Here is a 27,847-nt window from a genome sequence, read left to right as displayed (position 1 = left end):
AGATCATTTTTATTTCTGTCGTGCTTTTCGGGCTTTTATTTGACACCCGTTTCGCGGAGCCTCGTGTACCTACATGCGCGAGCGGACACTGGTGGCGCGCAGCGAAGCATGGACGGAACGTGCGAAGTGATAACATTTCTTGACCGAACTTCTTGCGTAGCTTCCACAGGGTTGACTGCTATGTGTGGAACGGAGTATAGGTTGGTTGCAACACCATCAACAAAAAGCAAAAAAAAAACAGGAAGCTCGTGTTCGTGCGTAGCGTTCGCCGCCAGCGTTTCCAGGAAAACATAACGATTACATAAACTGCAGCTCCCGTAGAGCGTAAGAAGCAGTCCGTGATCTTTGAGTGCTACCCCATTCCACTGTAAAAGAAGAAACCTCAGCATCCTCCCAAACTGTCTCTCTCTCTCTCTCTCTCTCTCTCTCTCACACACACACACACACACACACACAAACACATTCAGATTGTGCTTTTAAGCACCTAAAGAAGCCGCAGTTTAGCCTGAAAGGCGAAGCATCGACTGCAATAGCAAATTAGTGGATAGCTATACGAATTAAGAATAATATTCTCTTACGAACATTCTCTTACGAACTAAATTAGCAAGCATGGTGTCAGCGCGCATCAACATGAACACATCACACTGGAGGAGCGCGGAGCCTCGCTATCAGAACGCTGGTTCGAGCAAGCGCTCCAGCAGCAGCGTGCGAACTGACCTTCGTGCGGTCTACTGAGTCAACGCAAGAGCGGCGGGAACACAGCGCGCACAAAGGTATAATCCTTCTGCAGAACCCTTTCTTCATACGGCGGTGCGGGAGACCGCGCACGGCCGTGCTAAGTACGCACTTGGCGGAGTCCAAGCAGCTCCCCTCCCTCCCGCGCTGCCTCCCTGCTTTCCATCGTATATATGGCGGGTGAGAGTGAGCCGCGATCGTCAGTTCCCGTTGCGCCACTTGTGCCCGGTAACGAAGTGCGCAGTTGGTGCCGGAACATAACGCTGCCCCCCCCCCCCTGTCTCCGTTCCGTTCTCTCGCGGCCTTTCGCGCGACAGAGGAGGTCGGTGCGTTTGCTCACCGCTTTCCTCCTTCGCGCACGCCATATTGAGCCCCGATCGTCGGCTTCGCAGGCTTGTTTTCGCTCGCACATACAGCACACGGCGCGCGACGATGGTGTTATCGTCCTTAGACTGCCTACGGAACAACACTGCGACGGCAAAAACGCGCCTGAAGTGTCCATATAATTGCCATCGCAGTAAAACGAACATCTTTGAGGCTGAAAACATGTCAGATGCGCGTGCTCTAAGAAGCACACCAACGCTGCTCATATAAACTGATGCTGCCGGAAGGACAGCGCTTTACTTTTGCGGGGGAACAAAGTGGCAACGCGGAACACCGACTGTAGGTGCCCGGACGTGCTTCGGCAAATGTACGATTCGAGAGATAATTGCCTTGCCTATAATCACACCGTTTCCATGTGCATGTGGAGCTATCCCGAGCGGAAACCCCGAGTTCGTTGGAGTGCTGCCCGTTTTCATACATAAAACTAAAAAATTACCGACGATTACGTTACTTCCTAATGCGAAATTTGAGCGCAGCAAATAAGCTGTTTCACATTTTCGATAGATTGAGGCAAAGAAATCGAGCAACACATGTATGCGCTATCACAGAATTTTTATTTTATTTTTCACACGTATTCCTTTAACAAAGACTCCACTAACAGTTCTTGACAATCATCGCAGTGGCGAACGGCAGCGGCAATTTCGGCTCGGGCGGTGCACATATACAGATCCGCCGCCACCGATCTGGCTCTCTGATTGCCACCGCACAGGGGTTGCATTGGAGGAGGAGCGAAGAAAGGAATTAAGTTCGAGCCGGCGCTTTGACAACCGGAGACTCGCAGGAAGAGGGGGGAGGGGGGCGGCGTGTACACCCAGCGGCAAACGATAGGGGCAGAAGCGCGCGCAGCAAGCGGACAACACGATAAAGGGAGGAGGGAAGAGATAGCAGCGACTGACTGATGCCGCTGACGCCGATAGTGAGTCAACCCCAGCTGCGGAGTTGGTTTCAGGGACAACGCCGCCGATGCCGACACAAACAATATGATACCCTCGCTTCCGCAGCGCTAAGAACCAGGTCTAGCCGTGGGAAGGTGGTCACGTATTCCTCGACGTGCCGGGGCCTGCGTGAAATAACCGGCGCGTCGGCAACTGAAGAGCACCCTATCCGCCACACAAGAACAGGGGGGGGACCCTTTCCTCCTCTTTCTGCATGGCGGCGACGGTGTTCTATGCAGTCACGTTATCTTGACTCTCTAGCGGCGTCAGTGGCATCCAGCGGTATCAGTCGGTCGCTGCTAGCGCTGGGGGGATGAAAGGGGGGCGGAGCTGGTTACGAGGCCGAGGACAACGCCGACGACGACGCGAAACCCAGGAACGGACGCCAAAGAGCTGCGCTCTAAAAAAAGAAACACATCCTGTTTCTCCTGCCTTCATAATCGCTTGCTTCGCCTAAGCACACCTGTTTGAATGTTCCATGCCTAAACAGCGTTTAGGTACGGGGCATAATTATTCTTCTGCGACTGCTCCACGATAGCTACGATGGCTTTTTTAGTTGCTTCACCACGTAGCATTCGGAAAAACTAAATTTCTATACTCATATTGTACCTGCCTAGTACAATTCGAGTAAATGTTGCTATGGACAGAAGTTTAGGCAATATGATGCTTATAATACCTCATGACATATAAAATAACCTGGCCGACTTCTGTGAACTCGACAAAACATCAATTTATTTCCGGCAACGTTGTCCGTGCCTATAAATTTGCTATTGTGGCTCGAATCCCACGTTCTGTCAACGTCTGCAGAACATTTCCTACCAAAGTTTCAGCGTAGCTGAAATTTTGTTTGGAGTAGTCTAAGGATCCGTGCAAGGTGTTGCTAGCTGTTACAAACATATTAGGCGTGAATTTCAGCGGGCATGAGCAACGCTACAGACACTGTTTTCGTGAGTGATGCAGGAATTGTAGTTCGCAAATTTTTTCTAAACTCAGTAGTTCAGAATGTCTTTTTTTTCAGTTCTTCCTAAGTTCATGCTTTGTTTTCTGACATAGTCACTCATTTTTGATAATTTAGCTTCCTTGGCTACACAGTCATGGTGAGATAAGGGCCGAAAGTATGGGCTTTACTACACCCAGTTGTACCCAACATTTGACGCACCAAAAACGGTCACTGGTAAGAAATTTTCTGGCGGTAGTTTACGCAGTGATGTGTGAACTAAACAAACCTTGTAACCGGTTGGATGTCAGTTGCAGCTGAAGGTATTCCAATCCAGTCACTGATGTTTAATGGCACCGGACAGCGGTCGAGCGTCTTCGGAAGCAACGGTGGGGGCGCTATATCCGAGAGGCTTCTTCCGATAGCATGCCAAAGCAGGAACGAACAGACCAGCATTGTCGCGCTGCCCACGCCCTAGAAAGTACAGTGCTGGTGATCAATGCAGGTCGTGTCAAAAAAGTATATATATAGAGAAAAAACTTACGTACAGAAAATCTTCCATAGATGTTTTTGGTGTGCGCTAGAATACACCACAAAGCTGCCCCTGAACGTACCATAAGTACTCTATACTTAGATGATTCCGACGTGTGCACTAGCTTTTTTATAACAGAGGTAAGCGCAAATAACATGAGGTACTGCACATCCGTATGCCCTGACAGTTTGTAAAAGTATGCCCTTCGTTCCCAGCAGGACATTTCCCCGCCTGTTGGTATTCGGAACCAACATCAGTATTTGGAAACTGAATCAATTCAAAGAAAATCAACGAGAACTCAATCACGTCGACTAATTTTGATACATAAACACAATAGAATATTTCACCTCTGCCACGAAATGGGTGGAACCCTAGCCACTTAGAGCACTACTAGCTTTCATGGGTTAATTCGCATCTAACTAGTTCCTTGTTTACGTTAAGGGCTAATCCAGGCAGCTAGTGGCACCGTGGCGGTGCCCTTTGGCCTGCCACAGATGTTAAAAGGGCGCAATGAGGAGGGGGCCAGTCTTTACGAGCGCCTATTCAATTTCGTATCATGGGGGGGGAGGGAGGGGAACCAGCGCATTGCAGCGGACAAAGCAAAGAGATCACAAGGATAGGCGACTCTCGCCTCACATCCTGATTCCTTGTGCTCTCTCCGCTTTGTCCCATTCAGTGCGGTCCTTCGCCCACACGGCATGACTATTGACAGCCAACTCCCCCGGCTTTCCACATTGCACATATTCAAGAAGGCTGTGTGTTTTGTGCGCAAACTAAAAGCCGCCTAGGAGTAGGAAAGAATTTATACGCAGCAAGAACAACTTCCTTAACTAGCCAACAATAAAGTTTGCAGAGCGCAATAAAGTTAAGTTTGTGTCCAAAAGTACAAGAAATACGACGATTGGAAGCTGAAATTGAATAAAAGCTTGGCCACGTTCCAACATCCAAAACGAACCGTAAACAAGGCAAGCAAGGCGTCGCAGTCAATTCTCTTGCGCTCCACTTAAATATTACGATAATATCGTTATGAAATCTAACCCGATTTCAATTACCATCTGAAAAGGCACCCACAGCTGCAGTGCTCACAGACTCTCCCTACTAACAAACCTTCATTGACTCCACTACAGTGGCATTCGCAGACAACTGTATGCTACTTATGGCGGGTGCGTGTACGGTGATAAAATAACTCACTTTTCAATTACGTATATCTACTTTTTTTATTGGGCATAAGGATGAATTTCTAAGCTCCGTATAACGACTGCCTTTTGAAAACTGCACTTACATTAGGACAATTTCCCTTTCCACCTTGGCTTGCACAAAGACCTAGGCTGAGATATTTCTCCTTAAAGAAAGCCGCCACCACGTTGCAGTTCCCTTTAATGTCAGTCACATTTGTAACCCTTCATTAACGTTTGCCTTAGGGGCCATTAAAAAAAGCGAAAACTAAAAAAAGTGAAGCTGTGTTCATTGAAAAATATGCATGTGCTCTCTTTGTCATTATACATTGAGGAGGCACCCATCAAATTACTTCTCTGGCTCCAAACATGACTATGTAAATAGACACTTGTTCATAACTGGCATCTGTAGTTATCGCTTGTCAACTTAATCATTCGTCTCATGGCTGTAAAGATATTAAAACCATTGTATTATTTTATTCATTCAAGCTCGCACAGTGCCTTCCCGTAAATTAATGGACTTTTTTTAGTCAATCGAAACACACGAACCTACAGAGATCTATCAACATTACAAAACCATTAAAAGTGCTGCTAACCTTTGAGTTTACCCATGGTGATGACAAAGCAAGCAGGAACAGTCCAGCGAATGGTCCCGCCGCAGAGCAATAAAACGACATGTACAGCTGCCCGTAGAAACAAGAAACGAAGTGATTATGACAAGAAATAAGACATCTCAATCAATTGCACTCGTCTAAATACTCAAGCAGAGGACGCGTGTTTCACGCATGCTCCACAAACGGACTTGACACCCTATGAAGACGCGAAGGAAAGACCACAATATCCCGAGCACAGTTTTGCGGGCATCAGGCTAACTGAGATAGATATAAATTTTGTAGAAGAGCCTACGGAGTGCTCTGGATGGTGAAGTGTCGAAATGAATGTTGCCAGTCTGCAATAATTTACTAATCTTGCAATCCGATGCAAGACTAAGGGTATCCGCCTCTTATCACATATGGCGAGAATTCCTAAATCAGTAAGGGCAACTTAATAATATTGTCGAACAATGTAACATACATTCACTGTTGTATGGTGTAAAAAGCAGAGAATTTCGATGTCGGAGATAGGTACCGAATGGGTATACACATCGCTGTACATTCGCCGAAACGTTTATTTTGCAGGTGGATAGCTTTTCATGCTGATCATCGCAACAAAACAGGAAAAGTACAGGTAGGCAAAGGGAGTGCAAATAGACCCGTAAGAGGAAACGAATGGCTCAAACACAGGTGCACTCGCAGGGCCATGCATGTGACTATCACGCATTGGCGGTAGTTTCTACTAATGTCAGCGCTTTTTCGCATATGGCTGCAGGTGCACCGCTTACACAATGTCTACCTGCGATGCTGTTCTGTGCTGTTGGGATTTATGTGTTCAAATGTAGTCACGGCATTCCATCTGTACTGACTTATCGTGCAGAATCCCATAAAATATATGTAAAATTGAATAAAAAAGAATAAGAAGGCTTAGCATCGTGTCAGGAGCGATAGAAGTTAATGTTCTGGGCGCCACTATTGAAGGGAAGATTATCTCAGTGTGAATCAGGGACAAAGCCGTGGTAGAAATCACTGTAGTTTAGATACACAGAAAGAAATGGACAAGTGCGTTAAGCAGATAACGACTTGATTATTGTGGCTATGCGATGAGTGACATGTGGAAGGCGCTCACTTCGTTACGTTAAACTGCGCCCTAAATCACGCCTTCTATAGCTCTATTTCCGGCGAATGTATGTAGCTTGGTGACAATTTCCTTTTCTCATAGAAAGGCGGGAACACTTGGTAATCGCTACGTGTAACGCATCTAAAGCAGCAGAAATTGAGTATTTTCTCATTTTCTCCCAAGACTACCAGTGACCCAGATGTTTCAAACTTCGTCCGCACGATACTAGTAATATGTTACGTACAAACCTAAATGCTATGCTACATCCCGTTCTCTGAAAATGCTGGCAAAGCCTGCCTTTATTTCTGTCCGGCATCTATAATGCAACAAAGGGCTTCGCTACTACGGACACATCTTAGTAAGTAATGTCAGAGAGCTTCTTGTATTTCTGTAGGCAACGAAAAAGTTCCTTCGTTCTCCTTTACACCTTTACACCAGCTTGCGCGACCATGACATAACGACTTAACCGACTCCGGCCATATCGCTTCTAGAAGTCATTTTACAGCACGGATTGACAAAGGGTGAGTGGTATATTTTGTGCCACTTATGTCTCTAGACCAAAGCAAAAAAAAAGCGACAATAAAACAGCAATACTAGCGGTAATGCACTTGCTGACGCTTATGCCCTAAATGAGGCAATAGCAGTGTATTATCCTTTGGCTACTATATTTGGTTCCAACTAAGATTGGAACTGGAGGCGTATGGACCATGATACGAGCAGGGAAAGTTATTGATGGACAAACGTTAGTGTAGTGACACTGACACATAGAGATAGGAAAGCCATTGAAATCGGCTAAAACCTTCGGGGAATTGAAACGTAAAATAGAGCACTTTCATGGGGCTGACAGCACTTAGAACAAATAAATTGCGCACACTGGAATGCGCCTAAGCACTATGGCGACAACGGACACATGTCAGACGGCCGATGGCCACTGAAAGTCTTGCAAGAAGTAAACAATTAAGAAACTGTGAGTCCCTAATTGAACTACTATTTTGGAGAACTTGTTCCAAGAAAAACAAGTAGCATCAGCAGCACGACAATTTTGTCGCGTCCAAGCAGGAGACGAGAAACCGGGTGTACAGCACGTATAGCAGCACTTTCTATGAAGAGCAAACGTGCCGTCGTTGTCTTCTATTTTCTCCCCCACGCGCTACTTCAGTGTCGTTTTCATGGTCAGGCACATACCCGTGGCGACGGTATAGGATTTCGCATTTGCCCCTCTGAAAAGAAAAAGAAATTGTCTAGATGCGTCGGGTTCCGAAGGCAGTACAGAAAGGTGCAAAGTTGATGTCACTAGGAAAATATGGCTCCATACGAAGCATGTCCAGCATTTCGGCCAGAAGCCTCCGGCGGATGGAGCAGTTATGACTGGGAGGAACAACTGTAAATTCACATCACTCATATGCCGCAGAACTGTGTACGGTCCGAACTGTCTCTGCAGCAGCTTCTCAGATAGGTCTCGCCGACGAATAGGGGTCCAGACCCACACCTGGTCACTCACGTTGTACGTGACGGGTGTGTACCGAAGATTGCAGTGTCTGGCGTTGTATTCCGCTTGTTCTTGTATTCGGAAACGTGCAAGCTGCCTGGCTTCCTCTGCGCGTTATGTAAACTCCTCGGCAGCAGTCTCATCTTCACCCCACTCGTGTGGCAGCATTGCGTCCAACATTGTCGTAACTTCCCGGCCGTCGACGAGGCTGAAAGGTGTCCCATGTGCTGTCTCTTGGTGAACTGTGTTGTATGCAAATGTAACATGAGGTAATATCTCCGCCCAGTTGTCGCGGTTGACATCGATGAAGATACCCATCAGGATGACGTCGATAAACATACTGCCAGAGCTTTATTCAAATGTGTCTGTGTCTGTGCCTGTATTCAAATGTGTATGTGTATTTGTTTCTTTCTACGTCCTAGTTCAGTCGCGCTTATACACACTGCCATGGCTTATTCAAACGTTCTGTGAGCGCATTGGCTTGGGTGTGATAAGCTGCTGTCGTTCGGTGACTGGTATCACTCAGCCACAAAACAGCATCCAGAAGCGCGGCCGTGAACGCAGTACCTCTGTCCGCAACGACCGCTACGGGAGCACCATGCCTTAGAACGACAGCTTCGATATAAAATTGTGCTACTTCGTGGGCTCTTCCCCGTTGGAAAGCACCCGTTTCGTCGTATCGAGTGAGATAATTTGTGACAACGATTATCCATCTATTTTCGGCACTACACATTGGAGATGGACCTAAAAGACAGGCCAATTTGTGCGAGGAGGGCTTTCGGTATTCGAACAGGATGCAGCAGTCCAGCTGGCTTGACGGGTGGAGCTCTGCGGCGCTGGTAACCTAGACATGTCTGAACATAACGTGTAACGTACGGTGCAAGTCTCGGCCAGTATTTCAGCCAAATTCTTGCCGACGCGCTGGGGTATCCTAAGTGGCCAGTGGTGGGCTCCTTGTGACAGGCACGTAGGACTTCGTCCCTAAGAGACGCAAGAATGACGGGTAGGTAGCGGCTGCCACTAGATAAAAAGTTCTTTCTATAGAGAACGTAGAGGCGCCAGCAAAACGAAGGCGGCCCTCTGACGAATAACCTGGGAATACCGCTTGTTCTTACCGCTAAGGAATCAATAAGAGGAACAAGTTCTGTGTCCTCCAGTTGATCGCGTGTAACAGCGACGGTATCTGCCATGCCCAAAAAAGACGTATCGTCATGATCATGCACTGCAGTCTGAACAGCAGACCGAGAAAGACAGTCGGCTGTCGGTGTGTGGCTTTCCCAATTTTTCAGTTTCCCGATATTTTAAATTAGTCAGCCAACAAAGTGCATGGGGATCACTGACATCTCTGAAACACTGTGTGTGACAACTGTGTGTGACAACTGTGTGTGACGACTGTGGTTATCACTGACAACAAATATGGGCGAAATTTCAGGATGGCTCATGCCTTTGCGAGGCATTCTATTTCCGTAGGGCAGTAGTTACCTTTCATTCTTGATAGCGCCCTGCGGGCACAAGCAATCACTCTTTCGGTGCCGTCCTGCCGCTGAACAAGCACTGTATCGAGGCCGATATTATTAGCCTCGGTATGAAGAATTGTTGGGGCGTGTTCATCAAAGTGTGTGAGCACAAGAGGCGTCTGCAGCTATTGCAAGGAGCTCGTGAAAGGTCGGTTGCTGGTTGTCGTTCTACACGAAGCGGACATATTGTCTCCTGAGATGTGGTAATAGCCATGCGATACGCGAAAATTGCGCAATAAACCGCCGGTAGTAAGCGCAATGTCCCAGAAACATCGTATGGTCTTTTTTTTCAGATGGCGCTGGAAAATTAGATATGGCCTCGATTTTATCAAGGTCAGGTCGGACACCTCGATGGCTAATGACATGACCTAGAAACTGAAGTGGCTAAAAACCAAAATGACCCTCTTAAGGTTTCACAATTCGACCAGCTTAGTGTATTGCTTCAAAGAGAGTCTTCGATCTCGGTAAGTGTTCTTCGAACACAGCGGAGAAAACAATCACGTTGTAGCGGTACACAGGTTTCCTATTTGAGGCCTCAGGGTAGCGTCTCGATTAAGATGTTGCTGAGTCAGAGCACAAACCGAAGGGAATCACCTGAAATCCATAAAGTCCGTCGGGCGTCACAAAAGTGGTCTTCTCACGGTGTCTCTCAACTTCTATTTGCCAGTAGCCACCTTTCAGATTCATTGACGAAAAGCAACGACTGTTTCGTAGCCTGTCCAGTGAAATTAGCGCTTTTAGTATATGTACTTTGGAAATTAGCGCTACGCTGTAGCGGATAAACGTCATGTCATATGGTTGAGTTTCCGATAGTTGACGCGAAAGCGCAGGCTACCGCCATTCTTTTTCACCAATAGGACAGGCGATTACAAGGATTCTAAGATGGCCGAATAACCCTATCCTCAAGCATCGTCTTCACTTGTTTTTGTATTGCCTCGCGCTCGTTTCATGCTACACGGCAAGGATTCTGCCGAATAGGCCTTGCGTCGGCATCGGTGAAAATACGGTGCTTGGTGAGCGGCGTCTGGCTGACTTTTGACACAAATGAGAAGCAGGTGTGAAACTTATTGATGAGATCAAGAAGGCTGTTGCGTTCGACGGGCGATATTTGATGCAAGTTACACTTGCATCAAACACAGGTTTGGGCATAGGCACGGCAGACGCCACGTGCTCCATTGAGAGGCAGTCTTTTATTGGGGCGAATTCGTCCAAGTAAGCAACAGCACTGCCTTTAACAATGTGTAGATGTTCCCTACTAAAATTTACGCGTATGTGCGTTGAGTACATTAATTACGGCCTAGGCGATGGAAACGCCATGACTCAGTACTAATGCATTGAAGTGTTCGGCGACAGCAGTACTGCTGTATAGTTTGTCGCAGGTTACAGGCACGAGGGAACAGCTTCGTGGTGGAAGTGTCCCGTCATTGTCCGTGATACGTAAGCCGGGTCACTGGTGTTCCGTGGGGTTGGCGTTGTCTGAGCTCGCACAAAATGTAGCGATGTGGTCGTGGACATTAATCACTGTACTGTACACTGTCAAGAAATGCTTCCCCAATATAAGTTCTTTACAGCAATCTAAGAAAATGACAAGGCTGGCGATGAAGGTTGTACCGGCGAATACTATTCTGGCTGTGCAGTTTTCCAGTTGGTGTCATCAACTGGCTTCCGGCAGTCTTGATGCTGTGCCCGGTCAATGGCGTCTTCACTATTCTTTGTCTCTCGGCTAGCTTTAGACTGATTATCGAAAAATTCGAACCACTGTCAACGAGAGCAGCAACTTGGTGGCCGTCCATGCGAGCGACAAGATCGGTGGTGACGGCGTCGGTTACATGGGGTGAGGTTGGAGTAGCCGCAGTCGTAGAGTCGTCAATTGTCGGTGATGGGGGCTCTTGGGAAGCTAGACGGTTTGCAAGCTCACCCCCGGAGGTCAATACCTCTAGTTTCCCCGGTGCGAGCTTGGGGACCTACCTCTAGAGACGGGTTGGTGAAATGTAACGAGCCGGAGATGGGGAACGCAATCGAGGCGTCGTTGAACCTTCAGTTCGAAAGTTTGTAGAAGTTTCGTCGCAGGTACGTGGAGCGTCAAATGGAGAGTAATTGAAGTTGGGCTAGAACCTTGGAAACCCAACTGCGCGACAGTGACAAGCTCTGTCAAAATGCCCTGCTTCGCCGCAATGAAAGCATAGCGGCCGGCCGTCAACGGTGTGCCACAAATCGGTTTCCGGAATCATATAGCCAGCAGAAAATTATCCGTAGGGCGTAGTGATCGGCTGTCCACGATATGACGTTGCTGGTAGCGGTGGTCACGGTCGATGATAGGTTGTTCGGGGTGGCGCTGGCGGCGTCGGAGTGTTTGACGGTGTCAGCAACATCGAAATTGTGGAAGGTGGACAGGAACGAGCCGCTGCGTTGGTGAATTTTGGCGGCACCGCCTGCCAGTTGGGCGAAGGATAGACCTGTCCGACTTCCTTCCGGAGGACATCAGCGAAAGAAGCCACGGCTGGCGTCATGGGAGAAATTCCGATCTGCCAGACCTCCTTTTGGACAATCTCTCGGATGACTTCACGCAGAGATGGGCCACAGCTCTCAGGTAGAATCGTTAAATTCATTGGCGAGTTCGTCTGCTATAGTTCCCATTCGGTAGCGGTAGCCTCCTAGGTGAATTCAGCCACTGTCGTCGGTGGATTCCTCACGAGTCAGGCAAGGGGTTGCTCCTTCACCCCCCGCAAGAGATAGCGCTACTTCTCCGGCCATCTCAGGGGCGACTCTGTGGTAAAGGCGGGCCATATCTTGTGCAAACATGGCCACGCTCTCATTCGGTTTTTCAATATGGGATTCGAGAAGGCGCTGCGCAATGGCTCTTCTGGCGCTACTAGTGAGTGTGTCTAGAGACTACGTGCGGAAGACATGTCATGTGATCAAACTCCACTGCCGGTTGACAAATGAGTTCGCATGCTATCTGAAGGGCAAAATAGACACTAGTGATTTTTGCTGGGAGCCCCAGTCATAACTGGCGACACGGTCGAATTGGTGCAGCCAATCTTGGACATCTTCAAAGGCGCTACCATAGAAATCTTGTGCAGTATTAGGATTCTACAGGGTGAACTGCGATAGAGTTGCAGTGACCATGGCGGAAGTAGGCAGATGTGTTCCTATGGCGTCCTGCTGGCGGTTGAACTCAGCTGTCAGGCCTAGCATGTGGCGACTACACCAGCGAAAAGGGGTTTCGACGAATGAAGGTGATTTTCTGAAGACCGCAGAAGACGAGCGAATCTACAGCTCAATAAAGTTATTCACTCACACTCGGCGAATGAATGTTATTTCGCATTGAATGCATGGCTCCGTGCAAGCGTACTAAGCATGAGGCAGTCCTACCCAGCACCTCCACCTGTGTTACTTCCTAGTAAGAGACGAGACACTCGGTTTACAGCACGGGTAACATCACCTTATTGAAACAGTAAGCGCGACGTAATTGTCACTTCTGTTTTTCCACCCGCCTGTTACTACAGCGTCATTTTCATGGCCAGGCACATACCCGCGACAATTATACAGGATGTGTCAATATCCAAGAGTGCAATCGTAAGTTGTCGTAATCTTGACCGTGAATATGTAGCGAGTCCTTTTCCGACGCAAATTTAAATGGTCAGAGCGGTGCTCCTTCCCCGTTGTCGTTGCAATGAGCAGACCGCGAACAGTGAATGATGACGGTGGCATATAACCTAGCGATAGGTATCCCTACAGAAACGCCGCGCTGATTTGCGGGTCAAGTGCACCGGCTATTTAAACGTGACTCGGTGTACATTCTTCAGCGATTGAAACGGGAAACTCGGAAAGTGTGGCGAGCGGTGGTTCTTGTGCCGCAGGTGAGCGTTGGGTGATAGTTGAGGGGGGGGGGGGCGAATTCAGTCACGATGCATCAAAACGACTCACTTTCATGCGGCATAAACATGCATCAGTTCAATGACGGCAGCGCCCACGGGGGCGCAAGAAAATGCCGGTGGCGCGGGCTTTACCGCCCGCCGTACATTTTGAGCATCGCGTTTCAATCCTCGAGTACTTCACATGGGAGTGTAATCGCTTGCGATTACGCATATTCCAGAACGTACGGCGCCATTCGCCTCAGGCAGGCAGTCTGATTAGATCAGAGGCTGTATATACTTGGCGACACCATTCCAGAAAATTTGGAAAATTGTTCTTTTGCCGAGCGGTAACATTCGGAGGGGTACGTTATACCTTGACATAGCGCGGACGCACGCCATGAGCGGCTCAGCTCCTCTACACCGACGAAAAGTTGGCACTTGCATAGTTTTGTGTCCTACACACTCTCGCTGAGCAGCGGTGTTAGGCGTGCCCTTACGCGACCAGCGTGGCAATAGGTTGTGTCCAAAGCCAAAGTCTATGACGCGTTTCGTCCTCCCAGAATTGCGTTCAATGCCTTCAACCAGCAAAAGCATAGACTTTGAGGCCCGCATTTTAAATCGAGAAAGCTCCACGGCATGAGCCATGAATGTGGACACAACCTATAGAGCATGTCCAGTTCACGCCGAAGCCGCTAGAACAGAATGCACGGTGCGCTAGCTTGGCTGGCTGGCAGTGTGCGGGCCTACAGTTCGGGTGCACTGAAGACAACGTACGTAGTTTGCGCTTTCGCCAGACGAAAAAGTGCTAGTTCGCCGCGCTGTTGTGCGCAAGCACTGCAGCAACAGCTGATCACTATTCTGCTGCCGGTCACGTTCAAAGCGCCAAACTGTAGAGGAAGGGGGGGGGGCGTTGTTTTCAGCAATTGGGGCGTCACCGACATGACGTATCCGACTTTGCCGGCCTCTGCTTGGCACGCTGCAAACGCAAGACTAACTTGTCCCTGAAAGGAATTAATGGATCAAAGCGGTAACCGGAAAAATGTTAACAATGCACATGATTCTGTGCAGACGAGTGACCTTATTACCTTTCATAGACTTGAAATGTCATTCCAAAGTTGTGATTTTGAGTACTTACAGTACAATAAAATAAAATATATTTATTTACCATCATTCAGATGTAGGGTGCGCCGGCAAAAAGCTAATGAAAAGGTTTGACGAGGCTGATGCACACTACAGAGGCTTGGCAGTTGTACACGAGAACATACAGAGAAACAGCGTGAAGCATTTCAGATAACAATCATAATATGAAAAAGTTGCCATTATTTAGCTGTACGTGCAGCCATTGAGATTCTCTGTTTAATAAATGCGGGAGAGAGTGGCACAACATTTGATAACCATAATTAGCACGTGTCTTAGGTACAAACCATTTCAAACTAGTTCGTATTAAGTGCTTAGGGTCCTTGCGTTTTAATGCGGACAGCTATAACATCAAACATATATTTTTAATAACGCTTCCTTTATACCATACGCAGGAGTAATGGTTCGTACAACTGGGGAAGCGGGGTTATATCAAGTGCGTTAAAGATCGACTCAGTGGGTTCTAGTGGCGGCACATTTACAATATTTCGAATGGCTTTCTTTTGAAAGAGAAACACCTTAAACTTGCCAGCATAAAGCGCGTCTTTGCTTTCTGTCACATATATTATGGTCATTGTTGTCTTTCGTAACTGAACTAATTGTCAGTGTCATTCCACTTGGAGCAATACCATTTCTTTACGATAATACACGGCACCTAAATAATTCGTTGTGCAGGTACGAGCCTCACTGGCTTCAGCCTTGCTTGAAAATCACACGCTCGTTTGCACACAGTATGTGTGCAGTAGGAAGTGTGATCAACAGAAATGATCTGGCAATTTTAAATCAGGGCTGTGCAGCTAGAAGGGAGGGTTGAGGAGTTGGAGCTTAGAGAAAGGGCGTACGTACCCGTGCTGCGGTACCGAGGTAAGGCACAGATATTGCGCACAAGGTCATAATGGTGCCGCTTGTCAAAGCTGAAACAAGGGATTTCGCTTGTGTGAGAAAAGTTAGCGCAAGATCTAAATCACTGCCAAAAGTAGAAATGGTATTACAAACACGCAAGACATTCCAAACGCTAGCCAATGAACATGATTTTCGTATCTGTAATTATTAATTCGATACTATAGCAACTGTATTCCGTTTAATTGGTACCTTCCTATAACATTCAATGATTCTCCATTGATATCTTTGCACTGAAAACTCCTCCTCACAGAACATCCTTATAGATAGAACCGCGTAGCGTATCCGCACCGTCATCGCCACTCGTATGACGAACCTCGGTAAATCACACCACTCCGCTGCTCATAAAAACATTGCGAAAACACATATGCGGCACTGGTATCAGCAGCCACCCCTTTGCGCTGCCAGCAGGATAGGCTCCTGTCATAATGCATCAAATCCTCGAATCATAGACCTGTCGAGCGGTATAACGTATGCGCCATAACATTCCGAAAAAGAGTAAAATTTCGCAGGAGAATAGGGCGTGGATAACGCGCGAAATAATTCACGTCAAGCGTACAATAAAATAGTTCAGGCATAACATAAAAAGGATGGTTGGGGAGGCTACACACCAACAATCACAACTACATAGCGGTGCTGCAGAACTCAAGACAAATGCTAAGCTTGCAAAGTTTAAGTACTTCAATGAAACATTGCCTGACCTCCTAAAAGACAACCCTAACCGGTTATGGAATATTCTATCATGCTCAGCAGGTACACCAACTCGTCCGCGTGTGGAAAAAAGAGGCACGCGCTAACAACTTTCTCAACAAACATTCTCACTTTATTTTTTACTAGAGATAACACCATACTTCTCTTCCCATCATCGAGTTCCTTTCCTACTGTCAATCTGTTAAATATAAACGACTCAGATATATTTATTTAGTACCTTGCGCTCCACTTGAAGAAAGCGAACGACCCCACAACATTCTGAATGATTTCTCGAAATATGCTGAATGAAATAGTAAATATATTGGCCTTTTTACCGTAAGTCTCTCTTGACCTACTAATTACCAAAAGATTGGCAAATTCCTCAAGTTGTGCCGGTTCATATAACAGGGGATAGTAACATATCTTCTAACTACAGGACAATTTCGCTTACCACCGCATCATGCACAATATCGGAACACTGTAGTTCAAAATATTTACCTGCATTTCTTGCAGAAAATTTCTGAACACTTATGCGACATGGCTATTGAAGAGGTCTATCGACAATCATTCAGTTAACAGAGACAACGCATGACATTGCCATTAATATTATTCGTCCCAATCAAACTGACCTAATTTTATTAGATTTCCACTATGCGTTTGCTTCTGCATGTCATACTAAACTAATCGCAAAAGTTGCCACTGTGATTGTAAGTGGACTTATCACACCATGGAAAAGAAAGTTTGTATAACACCGGTCACTATTTTTTGCTATAGAAAGTATAAAATCTGATTTTGTGCCCATTACATCAGGTGTTTCGCAGGGCTCAGTAATTGGACCGCTGTTACTTATGATTTATATAAATGACTTTACAAATAGCATTATTTGTAAAATTCGGCGTTTTACATATGGCTGCATGATATTCCGCGAAAGAAGTAATTACGCGGACCACGTCTGGCTCGATAAACAGCACTACCGAAAATAGATGAACGGTTCTAAAAGTTCCGAATGACCATTAAGATAAACAAGACAGCTTGCATCACAGCAACCACAAAAAGCACCCTTCATATTTTTTCTGCACCCTCAATTCCTCTATGGAAACCCCATAACTACAGTTAAACCACGCAAATATATTACTTTAAGGACAATGTCTCACCTTAATGGGACACCACATGTTAACAACGTCACTTCCCGCGCATTACTAAAACAGCTCATTCTTAAAAGGTGTCTCCAGCTGGCACCCACTAACAGCAAACCTTTAGCTTGCACGACATCTTTGAGACCTGTTATTGGTCATGCTGGTGTCGTATGGCTCCTTCAGAATAAAACTAACATAATTAATTTCGAAATCCAGAGAAAGGCAATTTAGTTCATTCACATAAAATATAGGCGTACTGATTCATTTAGCCATCTTCTAATGCTTTCTAGACTTGCAACATTGCAGCTTCGAACAAAACGAGCTAGTATAAAATTCCCACATCAGATAATTACGCAATAGACTAAATATGGAAGCCTCAGCATACGTTTCTAGTTCTACATCCCGCGTAGCATGTCATAAACACGAATATAGAGTAAGTGAGTCATACTGCAATAACGATACCTTTCAAGTTTCCTTTCTTCCCTGGTGTTGTTCGTGCCTGGAACAATTCAGCTGCGACGATAACTAATGCAATATCTCAATCTGATTTCATTAACTTATTAGATGTTCTAATACATGATTAAGAACATTATTTTCCCTCCACATTCGTTTTCACTGCCACTTAACGTATCTATAGCTAAAGTGATTGGGTTATTGTTGAGTACTTTTTTTGTGTAGCAGCGTATAACTAAAGTGTGGCAAGTGTACCGAACATCCTAATCTCTATTTGCTCATTTATAGTATTTGGAAACAATTATCGTTTCAAATGGGTATATTCAGGCGCCTTGTTAAACATGCACATATTTAGATATTTTTATGCCGCACATATTCGAATATGCTCAAACCATTCCGTGCCGACTACCATGGAATCTAAGTCCTTCGGACTGCCTTCGCTTCCTATACTCCTTATCTAAGCGGTCGTCCTACAAGAGGTCGGCAATATGTGCATTTACTCTGTTTCCTCCGCTCCTCGCTTTGATGTCCAGCCACATTTTCCAACTCCACCTTTGCCCACATCAGACTCCTCCACCATACCGTAATCCGCCCACAGCCGTCCTCGACGTTCTTCGTCTGGCAGAACGGCAGCCGGACTAGTCCAGTTATCACTTTAACCATCGCCAAACCACAGTGCTTCGCCGTCTCGTAGACGGCAATGGTGTACAACCATACCCAGGAAAGATCTGCGCTGTCAAGAACTTCGCGGTTCCCCGATCTGCGAAGGATGTTCGCAGATTTCTAGAGTTTTGCTCACGCTTCCGATGCTTCGTGAAGAATATTGTGGACATAGTGAGGCCACTTACTGGACTTTTGAGGCAAGGCGTGCCTTTTTCATGAGGCACGCAAGAAGCTTCTGCGTTGTCGCACCTAATCAGCCTACTCACTATTCCTCCGTTAATTGCCCACTTTGACCCAGCTGCACCCTCTGAGGTCCATACCGATAAACGTGGCCATGGTGTTGGAGCAGTACTAGACCAATGCCAGCATGGCCATGGCCATGTCATTACCTACGCTAGCGGCTTCCTATCAACAACTCATCGCAATTATTTCATTACACAAGGCAAGTGTTTGGACCTCGTTTGGGCAGTTGGGAAATTCAGACCCTACTTTTACGGACTACCTTTCTCTGTAGTTACCCACCACCACAGGTTCTGCTGACTGTCCTCTCTGAAATATCCTTTCGGACGGCTCGGTCGCGTGAAAGAATCCCGCGAACATATGCAAAATTGCCGCGCGAGTGGCCACTCGAGGCACATTGCGTGTATTGGCGGCTACGTTCACGCTCTCAAAAACACTTTTATGTAGCACGTATCGGGAGTTTTGCATGTTGCTCTACAATAATCTCGTTGACACTTTTCATCTAAATATATTGATCGAGAAGTTGGTTAATTGATTAGGACTACATAATCTGAGTATATCCAAGCGACGGCAAATAACATTACCTTGCTGGTCTTAAGCTACGTGACATTGGCATGCTTTTAATGTTTGGCTCAAGTTACGTGGGGCACCCTGTACAGTCCCTTCCCGTGCATCATTATACGCAACAATATGTACAGGCTCCTTTTTTCATTGTATAAATCCGACATCAATCAATCATAATGCCACCCGATGAGGCCACGAAATGACACTGCCATTATCGTAAATAATAGTAATAGTAATGATAATAATAATAATAATAATAGCATACTCAATGCTAACGCAACGAAATACGCTTCGCATAGCTTCCAACTTTTAAAAATATCACAAAAGAACAAACAGTACTCCTTCCGACATCAAAAGAAATCGTATCACTTGAAAAAAAGAACTGAACGGTTGCATTGCACAAGAACGGTATGCACGTCGTGCACGCACCTAGAAGGCGCATTACGATGACGGCTTTTTTCTCACTCATCTTGGTGTACGGGGAGATCACATCAATGTAGAATATGGCGGCGTGAGAGTTCACGATAGAGGAAATCGTGCTGCAAAAGATAAATGTAAAGAACGCGTGTTATATCATTTTTTTGCAAGAGGATAAAGCTTTTGTAGAGTGTCTTGTGTACAAGTTTCGTGCCACCATCTTGACAAAATTATTGGCATAAAGACAATTATAAGCTCATTTGCCATATCTATAGGCCAACAATTATCCCCCTGCTTGTTGTATAGATTTCAGCAGCTAACTTCTTTTGTTCATCGAGGAACTTGCTGTAGAGCCTGAAGAAACTCAAAAACACGGCTCACCTAAGAGCTAGCATTATTACTAAAAAATTATTTCACTCCACAACATTTAACCCTAACAAAAATTTTGGAGTCCCGAATATCCCTCAAAAATTCGATTCAAATGAATGCTGCCACATGTGATTATAAGACACTAGCAGTGCGACTTCTACGAACAGAAACCTCTCGTGGCAGATATGCGGTTTACAATCCTAATGCCAAATATATCTGTATTCTTATAGGACAACTGAAATGTCGTTCATGCTTTCGAGCACAACGTCGTCTTCTAGAAAAAAATTACTCACCCGTCGGTAGGTAAGGGTTTGGTTTTGGGTTGTTCATTTGGCTACTCCAGGCTTTTAACCTTTCAGACACTGCTGTTTTCTATATAAACCTTTATTTACGAAGCAGCGTGTGTGTATTTCGCCACCTTAAAAGAATCATCTTACACTGCAGCAGCGGGAACACCTCAATGAGATATTCGTCTGCAGCATTCATGTTCAGCGCTTAACACAGATATCCAGCTGCAGTTGCACATATGGATTGTTAGTACTTAGCGTACAATTCAGCTTTTGGAAGGCTTCAAACTTACTCTTTTTAACTGCTCTGTTAAGATTCCACATCATCAATAAACACATTGTAGGTATCTCATTACAACCTTGCGACTTAGTTTCTCATTGTCCCTTCTGGACATTAGTGAAGACATGAATGACTGCAGTTTTATCACGTCTTGACGGTTTATCTGCTTTAATTATCCGTTATGCTTGTTGCAACCGGTGGTCCGAAAACGTGGAGCTTCGCGCTATCTTTAAATCAAGAGATGCTGCAGGCGTTCTGTCAATTGGAATATATTTTTTTAAAAACGTATATTTACATTGGCGAATACTTAGAAGAACATGGAAAAAAAGAGTACATAAGTTAAGATCTGCTCAATCCCGAGCTGTAATTCTTAACAAAAGTGGTGTGCAAGGAGTAACCAAACGATAATGTACAATATGCGGTGGTCATCTGCACCCCTACCACGATACGCCCGCACCCAACGTTACTAGATTGTTTTCAGTTGTCGAACTCCGCCGCGGCACCTGACCCGTTTCTGTCGCGCCCGCGGGGTGGCGCGCGCGACACTGTCGGCCCGAAGGCGGGCGTTGCGAGCAACGTTTGTGCGGGCGGACAGAGACGCCGATGCGTGCAGCAGCGTGGCACGTTTTGCTCGTGTTTCTTATTTATGTGCCAGGAAAATGCTGCTCGCCTTGTGAGCAAACATACCTGTAATGAAACAATGAAATTATAAAAACCACGAGAAACAAAGTGATAGCTAGGGAGGGTGCAGCGCCCTTCCTGACTATCACTTTGTCTGTTTTTACTCCTGTTTTTTGTTTGTGTTAATAAAACCTTGCGAGCATTCTACGACGAAATAGTGTACCAGACCACCACCTTTGAACTTGGCGAGCATTTGCTAAGGGCTATAAACTTGTTACACTAATCATTTCAGGCCATCAAAGATTTTTTGGAACTGCTAAGCTTGATAGAACAAAATGCAATTCAAAAGAACCTGAAGCTTTTTGCATCATAACAAACGACAGAGTCGCTGGGAGTAACTCTGATGTCGACTTTAAACGTTGTCGATAATTTGCTGCGTCAAGGTGCGCTCTATGTTTTGACAGCCAAGTTAAATCAAGATCCATTCCAAGATCCAAGATCCATAAGGCACACTGTTCACATTTGTTGTGACTGCATTCACATTGCACTGTTTGCTAGGAAATTCACTCACTCGTGTTTTTTCAGCGACACTTTGGACTAGTGCGTTCCTTCGGTGGAGATAAGTCCCATCCAACTATAAACAACTTCACGCAGATATTCCGCCTTCTAAGCCACACCTGTTAAAACGGCGCTACGTGGGAGTGTGGAAGGTGTGCCAGACCCTGTGCCCGTCGGCGTCAACGACACATTCAAGCAGCCCAAAGAAGCCTGCAAGTCAAATAGTCTTCGCAATGCCATTGGAGCGACATTGAAATGTTGCTTGGAGCCAAGTAGCTCACCAGAATGGGCTCGCAATGAGCACACTTACGCTCGAGGAAACATAGAGGACAATGTTGGTTATTATCTGTGTGGATATGTCATTCATAAAGTCAGAAAGGGTGCGCCATGTGATCTATGCATAGTGGACATAAGCTCTGAAATCCGAGCAGTTGGCTGCGACAGTTCCTTAATTGAGTACAGAAGTCTCACGCAAGGTTCCTTAAAGCACCCGACGCCGAAGATGCTGGGCTTTATGAAGACTGCTAACAAAAGTGTGTCAGCTTTCCTGGATGAGGCAGGCCTTTACGGAGAGATATTTTGTAAGGTTTTAGATGATCTAGAGGGGTGCTGCCTCCCTCTTCTTGGTTGTCCAGAGCATATGTTCGCGTTCACGTGCGAAGTACTGAATTTCTTCATTGTTAAGAGGATGCATTTTTACTCCAGGGATACAAACTGTCAACTAGAAAGCAGTCACAAGGTAGCTGTAGCAACCAAGTAAGCGTATCTTTTGTGAATATTAATGCAACATGCTTAGATTAATCAATCCGGCGTTGTACCGGTCCTATTCTCTTTTTTCATGTATACATAAAACAACATGCCGCAAACGAAAAGACTCACTCTCCTCTTCAATCACCTATTAGCTTATTTTTAGAGTGCACAATGTAAAAAGGTTATTCTTTGAACATTTAGTGCCATGAAGAGCAGCAAAAAGAAAAAGAAAAAAAACTGGCAGAGTCGGCGGCGCGCTGCTGCCTTGGGAAGCTTTCGTAGCCAACCGGGCCAACCGTTGCGGCAGCGCCACCACGCGAAAGGAGACGGCAGAGGGTCACGTTCTCGCGCCGCTACCAGGCGGAGTTTTACAACTGAAAAGTATCTAGTAGCGATGCCCGCACCCGTGGCGTCTTGGTAGAGCACAATGGCTACGCAGGGGGCAAGCTCTTTTGGTTTCGGTTGGCGGCAGTTACAGTAGCCCTTCTGATACCAGGGAGCTTTCACAAAGGGGCTGAGGGTTTGAGCCCCGTGAGGTGCGTTAGTTATTGGTGCAGGGGAGCCAACGTATGAACACAACAACCTTAAGAAAATGATCGGGTGCTCCTATCATCACATATGAGTTCATTGAAAAGTAGGAATTGTTCTCCTCCACAACCCAGGCACGAATTGTGACAATGTTTGTTGCGTCTGAAAGTAAAAATTAATATTAAAGCGAGTGACATCCAATTTTCATGGCACCCACTTTTTTAATGCAATGGAAAGCTTAGCGTGGATTGTTTAAATGCGTAAGCATTTCTATGCTTACCCAACCAGAAAACTCTCTGTCCCTCCGTAAGACGATCCTTTGAAGTGAAAACCCAGAGTAGCGTGATAATTCACCTTCGTGCTGCCACTCGCTTCAACGTGAGCTAAGCGGTGACAACGCAGAACACACGCAACTAGCCGCCGTGGTTGCTCAGTGGCTTTGGTGTTGCGCTCCTAAGCATGAGCTCGCGGGATGCAGTCCCGGCCACCGCTGTCTCATTTTGATAGGGGCTAAATGCGAAAAAAAACACCCGTGTGGTTAGATTCGGGTGCACGTTACAGAATCGAAGGTGGTAAAAATTAATCCGGAGTCACACACTACGGCGCGTCACGTGATCAGATCATGATTTTGGCAGGTAAACCCCCGTAATTTCATTTAATTTTAACACACGAAGCTGTTGCTACTCGCTTTCAAGGCTGACGCACGCGCGTCTCTCTTCAACGCGAACTCAGCGGCGAGAACACAGAGCAGATGCGGCTGCCAACAGTCGGGGCTCTCAGTCCCGATCGCAGATCTCTCTCAAGATAAGGCCGCAGATACGACCCTCGCCGGCACGCCAGAGCTGCCACCGGAATGCGTTTTAACAGGGTTCATAATAGTTCGCAGCCCATGGATGACGCGCTAAAAAGCGATATCGGCTCGTAATGAGCAGAACATCGTCAGCACACCCTGTGCCGACACCTGCAGGAGTTTGCTTGCGCCATCAGTTCACCTTGCGCCGCCGTCGGCAACAGTTCCTGTCATAGTATAAAACGCAAAACGCCTAATAATACACGTACTGAAATTTTAATCTATAAGTATGCGGTACTCAATAACGGACGACATATGGAAGGTAATTTAACATATTACATCGCAAGTGGCAATGCTCCACCGCGAGGTCGTGCTACCTAATGCTTTTTGTGATTTTCTTCACTAATTTGAAATCCTCATTACTACTTACATGGCGAACTGCGTGCTGCATTCTATCTATATAAATTATGGTCATTTCATTTCCTATAAAGTCTCATAAAACATTACGGCCAGTCATCAGTCTCTTTAACTGTAAGAATTTATTTTCAAATTTTGGCACAAGCCTGCGTAACAAATATTCTTGAATTTTTGCAAAACTTCACAAAAACACGTAACATGTTTGCAGTTCTGTAACATGGCAGTAAAAAGAATTCTATCAGAATTTTGTGAGCTGCACCTAACAATCCATTTCGAGTGGACAGGACTGTTGCATCATACAACCTTACGAACTATATAACTGACATGTGAGTGGTACTTTTGGAAAACTCTCCTACATAATGTAATCGCTTCCATTAAGCTGTAAACTGTTATATTGCAACTGTCCATTGGAGATACTGAGGAAGGTGCATATTAGAAAACTGCATTTAGAATTACTAGATCTGAAAAATTTTTGAATTAGTAAATCTAAACTCTCCTTTAAAGCGTTACTAGAGTTTACCTTTCTCGATCAATGCTGCGATTTTAATTAAAATTGGTGCAGCAGTTATCGCATATTTTTCTTGTATTTATTATAATAGGGAAATCAAACTGGGAATCTCGCTAAATTTTCATCCTAGGGAGACAAAGCTTCTTTTTCTGACAGAATGATGCTGTATGGGACAGAAAGGAAATTCTTTGGCATGGTTATTTTCCCTAAACGGTCCTTGCCTCATTACAAACCACTAAGCTCTGCATAGACGCATGCAGAAGGTCACCCCGAGTATCCCGCAATTCATTTTCATCTTGACGCCACTGCCCTACAAAATAACTAGGATTGCATGCCAAGCTCAACGAATCTGCAGTAAAGTGTAAATGGAACGCGCACTTACGTAATTTTTTTCCGTGCAAATCAGAGGTCTTACCTTGTAGAGGCCCCAACAAGTCCAGCCAAAAACAAGCCTCTGAGCATGGGCAAGTCAGCAAGTCTCTTCATCATATAATGCGGAACAATCTGGTGGGTGGTATGCGTATATTTGCCTTATTCACCTAGTAACTAAAACAGTTCATTGCTCTAGAGAATCATGCATACTTCCGAGCTAAATTTATACACTGAAATTATAAACCAAAATCAGGTTCTAAATATTGTCATTGGAAGTGCATTCATTGAATAAATAAACTGCGCATAGGTCTATAGCCTGAATATATACACACATTCTTCCATACCCATACCCTTAGAACATTTCATGTGCGAGACACTGTCGGTATTTAACATCAGTCTTTCGAAACGTTATTGATGCGCAGTGTACCAAAACACCAGCAAAGTACCGCGCTGTATAGCCTACATAGAGTAGGAAGCACCAAAAAATATATAACGAGGCTGTTATATTCTCAAAACGCAGCTGTGTACAGAATATCATTTGTAAATTTTGGCAAAAACACATTTTTACACCCATGGCTGCTTAGTGTCCATGGTAATGAGCTGCCGAGCACGAGGTCGCGAGATCGGATTCCCACCACGGTGCCCGAATTTCAATGAGTGCGAAATGCGAAAACACCCGTGTACTTAGACATACATAGGTGCCCATTAAAGAGCCCCAGATGGTCAAACGTATAACGGTGGCATCCCTCGCAATCGGATGGCGATTCGGGCACGTAAAACCTGTTAATTTTGAACGCATTTTCAAACGCTTCAACATCCCTCATCAAGAATATTCTAGGAGCAGGTCATTATGTGTACAGAATATCCATAAATCTCGCTTCTGTGGACCGCTCTCTAATCATCCACTACACGTTGCGCTACAAGCAATATCAACAACACTGAGAGGAAAGAAGGGGTAGGCATTAAAGAGAGGAAGCAGGGATGTTAACCAGAAATGCGTCTGGTTGGCTACCCTACTCTGGTAGAGGAGAACGACGGAATAGAAGCATGAGATAGAGAGAGGGAGTGAGGATACAGTGACAATAGAAAAATAACAGCCCGGTACTGTGAAGGACTGCCGTTATAGCTCGGTTATATGCTAAGCTATGTTACATAACATTGTAAGGGCACCTGTAGGCTGTGGAAACTGTAAAAATGAGAAAAAATAAAAAAGCAAAAAATCAGAGGAAGACCAGGCATAATAGAACAGCCGGCTTGGTGAACTGCTGTTGTCTGTTGTTTCTCTTTTACATTATATAATATTTCAGTAAAACTCGCAGCCACCTGTTCTCCTGGACATGATTTCGCTGACTATGGTAGACTCCCCCCCCCCTATTTTTACAACATATAACATTTTTAGTGCGATCCTTTTTACTCATTCTTCTTAGTTTACAACCTGCTATTCTGAGGGGAAGCAGACAGGGCTTCGTTTATTATTTTTAATATTTTCTGTTATTCATTTCTATTGCACAACGCAATCCTTATGTTACACTTCAGTGTCCTGGTTCCTGCCGCGAACTGCTGTGCAGTAACTCCGACAAGAGTGCCTTCACACTGTCTCGGCGTCTCCCCCGCCCCTTCCGCTTTCAAATAATCTATGTGTTCTTAAGACTAGTCAAGCACATTTTCTAACACTAAGCAGGGTTAGCACAAAACCGGAGGTCTTCAGCAAACCATTACATGAGAGAAAGGGATGCAACTGAATTCCCTTAAGTTCTACGGGAACGCACGGAAATATATCAGCCAGCTTAGTATTTTGAATCATGCATGTTAGCTGCCAGACAACTGCACAAGACTCATCCGACATTACATTAGCGGACACTACAATCGATAATCACATGTAGCTTAAATGTATTCATAATAGCCGTTCAGCAACTTGATAGATTAATATAACAGGTAATACAAATGAGTATAAATAATTTTGGTGGCCTGTATTTTCCTAGACGAACACATCTTGAATGGACAAGCCCCAGTCTGAATGCTCTGTGATCCGACGTGGCTGCCAAAGAATGATCCCTCCATGTCGGGCTGGTGAAAATAGTTGAAAGATCGTTAGGCTTGCGCCAGAACACATAAGCTTCCGGTGGAGCCTTCCCACCGATGAAGGGCTTCAAAGTGTCCCTAAGCTTTGGCGCGGGTCTATGCCTTCACTTTTGGATGGGCTCGAGCCTTTGAGTGCTTGTTCATGCATGAGTTAATTCAGCTACTCTTTCTTCCCTACCATTTTTACAGCTATTCTCTCGCGTTTTGTGCCCCTTTTATATGTAGCTAACGTTAGAGTAGATTCAAACCTGCTTCCGAAACCTTTATTGGTATGAACTTACATTTTTCTCCGGAAACCTTTATTACACTCTGCCACTACGTTATTGCATGGCTGTCTCATCAGTCGCGAATAGAAACACTGCAACCAGCTACAACTTCGAATCAAAATTAATTAACTTGAAACGTTACGTCAAGGTAGATACCGGAAATGTCTCTCATATTGGAGAAATAAAAGCTGAAAGCGTCTCTTTAACACACTTAGGAGCCGTAGGCGGCATTGGCGATTTCACTTCCTTATGGCAAATTTTTTTCACTCCCACCTTATCTGCGGCTTAACTCTGATTGCGAAATGACTCATTCGCGACTCTCGGACGAAGTGCAGGAGATTTCACCTAAAATAATGCGTGTTTTGGCTCCTTGGCTTGTCATAATGTCAGATCCCGCGCGTCGAGAGTAGGTTCCACCTTTATTTCCTACTTCCGCATTACGTGTTGTACGCCTACAGAACACATATTAATGTGTTAATGTACCTGAGCGGAATTGGCTATGGTGAAATTGCGTTTCCAGAGCACGGAAAAACATCGCTACA

General features: G+C 45.6%; 1 protein-coding gene across 2 annotated transcripts in view; it reads right to left on the bottom strand.

The window, feature by feature from the left end:
* LOC139050600 (putative sodium-dependent multivitamin transporter) overlaps positions 1–27,847 on the bottom strand; it is a 60,666-nt gene that overhangs the window by 14,200 nt on the left and 18,619 nt on the right. For both annotated transcript variants that reach the window (XR_011508967.1, XM_070527172.1), the window contains exons 9-13: positions 25,001–25,089; positions 19,490–19,599; positions 15,261–15,328; positions 5,295–5,381; positions 3,281–3,465 (exon numbers count right to left, since the gene is read on the bottom strand). Coding sequence is in view for 1 of the 2 variants with exons in the window: in XM_070527172.1 (XP_070383273.1) it covers positions 3,281–3,465; positions 5,295–5,381; positions 15,261–15,328; positions 19,490–19,599; positions 25,001–25,089 (539 nt within the window). In the remaining variant the exon portion in view is untranslated. The remainder of the gene's footprint in view (positions 1–3,280; positions 3,466–5,294; positions 5,382–15,260; positions 15,329–19,489; positions 19,600–25,000; positions 25,090–27,847) is intronic.

Source organism: Dermacentor albipictus, chromosome 10 (assembly GCF_038994185.2).
Source record: "Dermacentor albipictus isolate Rhodes 1998 colony chromosome 10, USDA_Dalb.pri_finalv2, whole genome shotgun sequence".
Lineage (NCBI taxonomy): Eukaryota > Metazoa > Arthropoda > Arachnida > Ixodida > Ixodidae > Dermacentor > Dermacentor albipictus.
The sequence above is the reverse complement of the archived record's forward strand: the minus strand, read 5'-3'. Positions and strand labels throughout refer to the sequence as shown.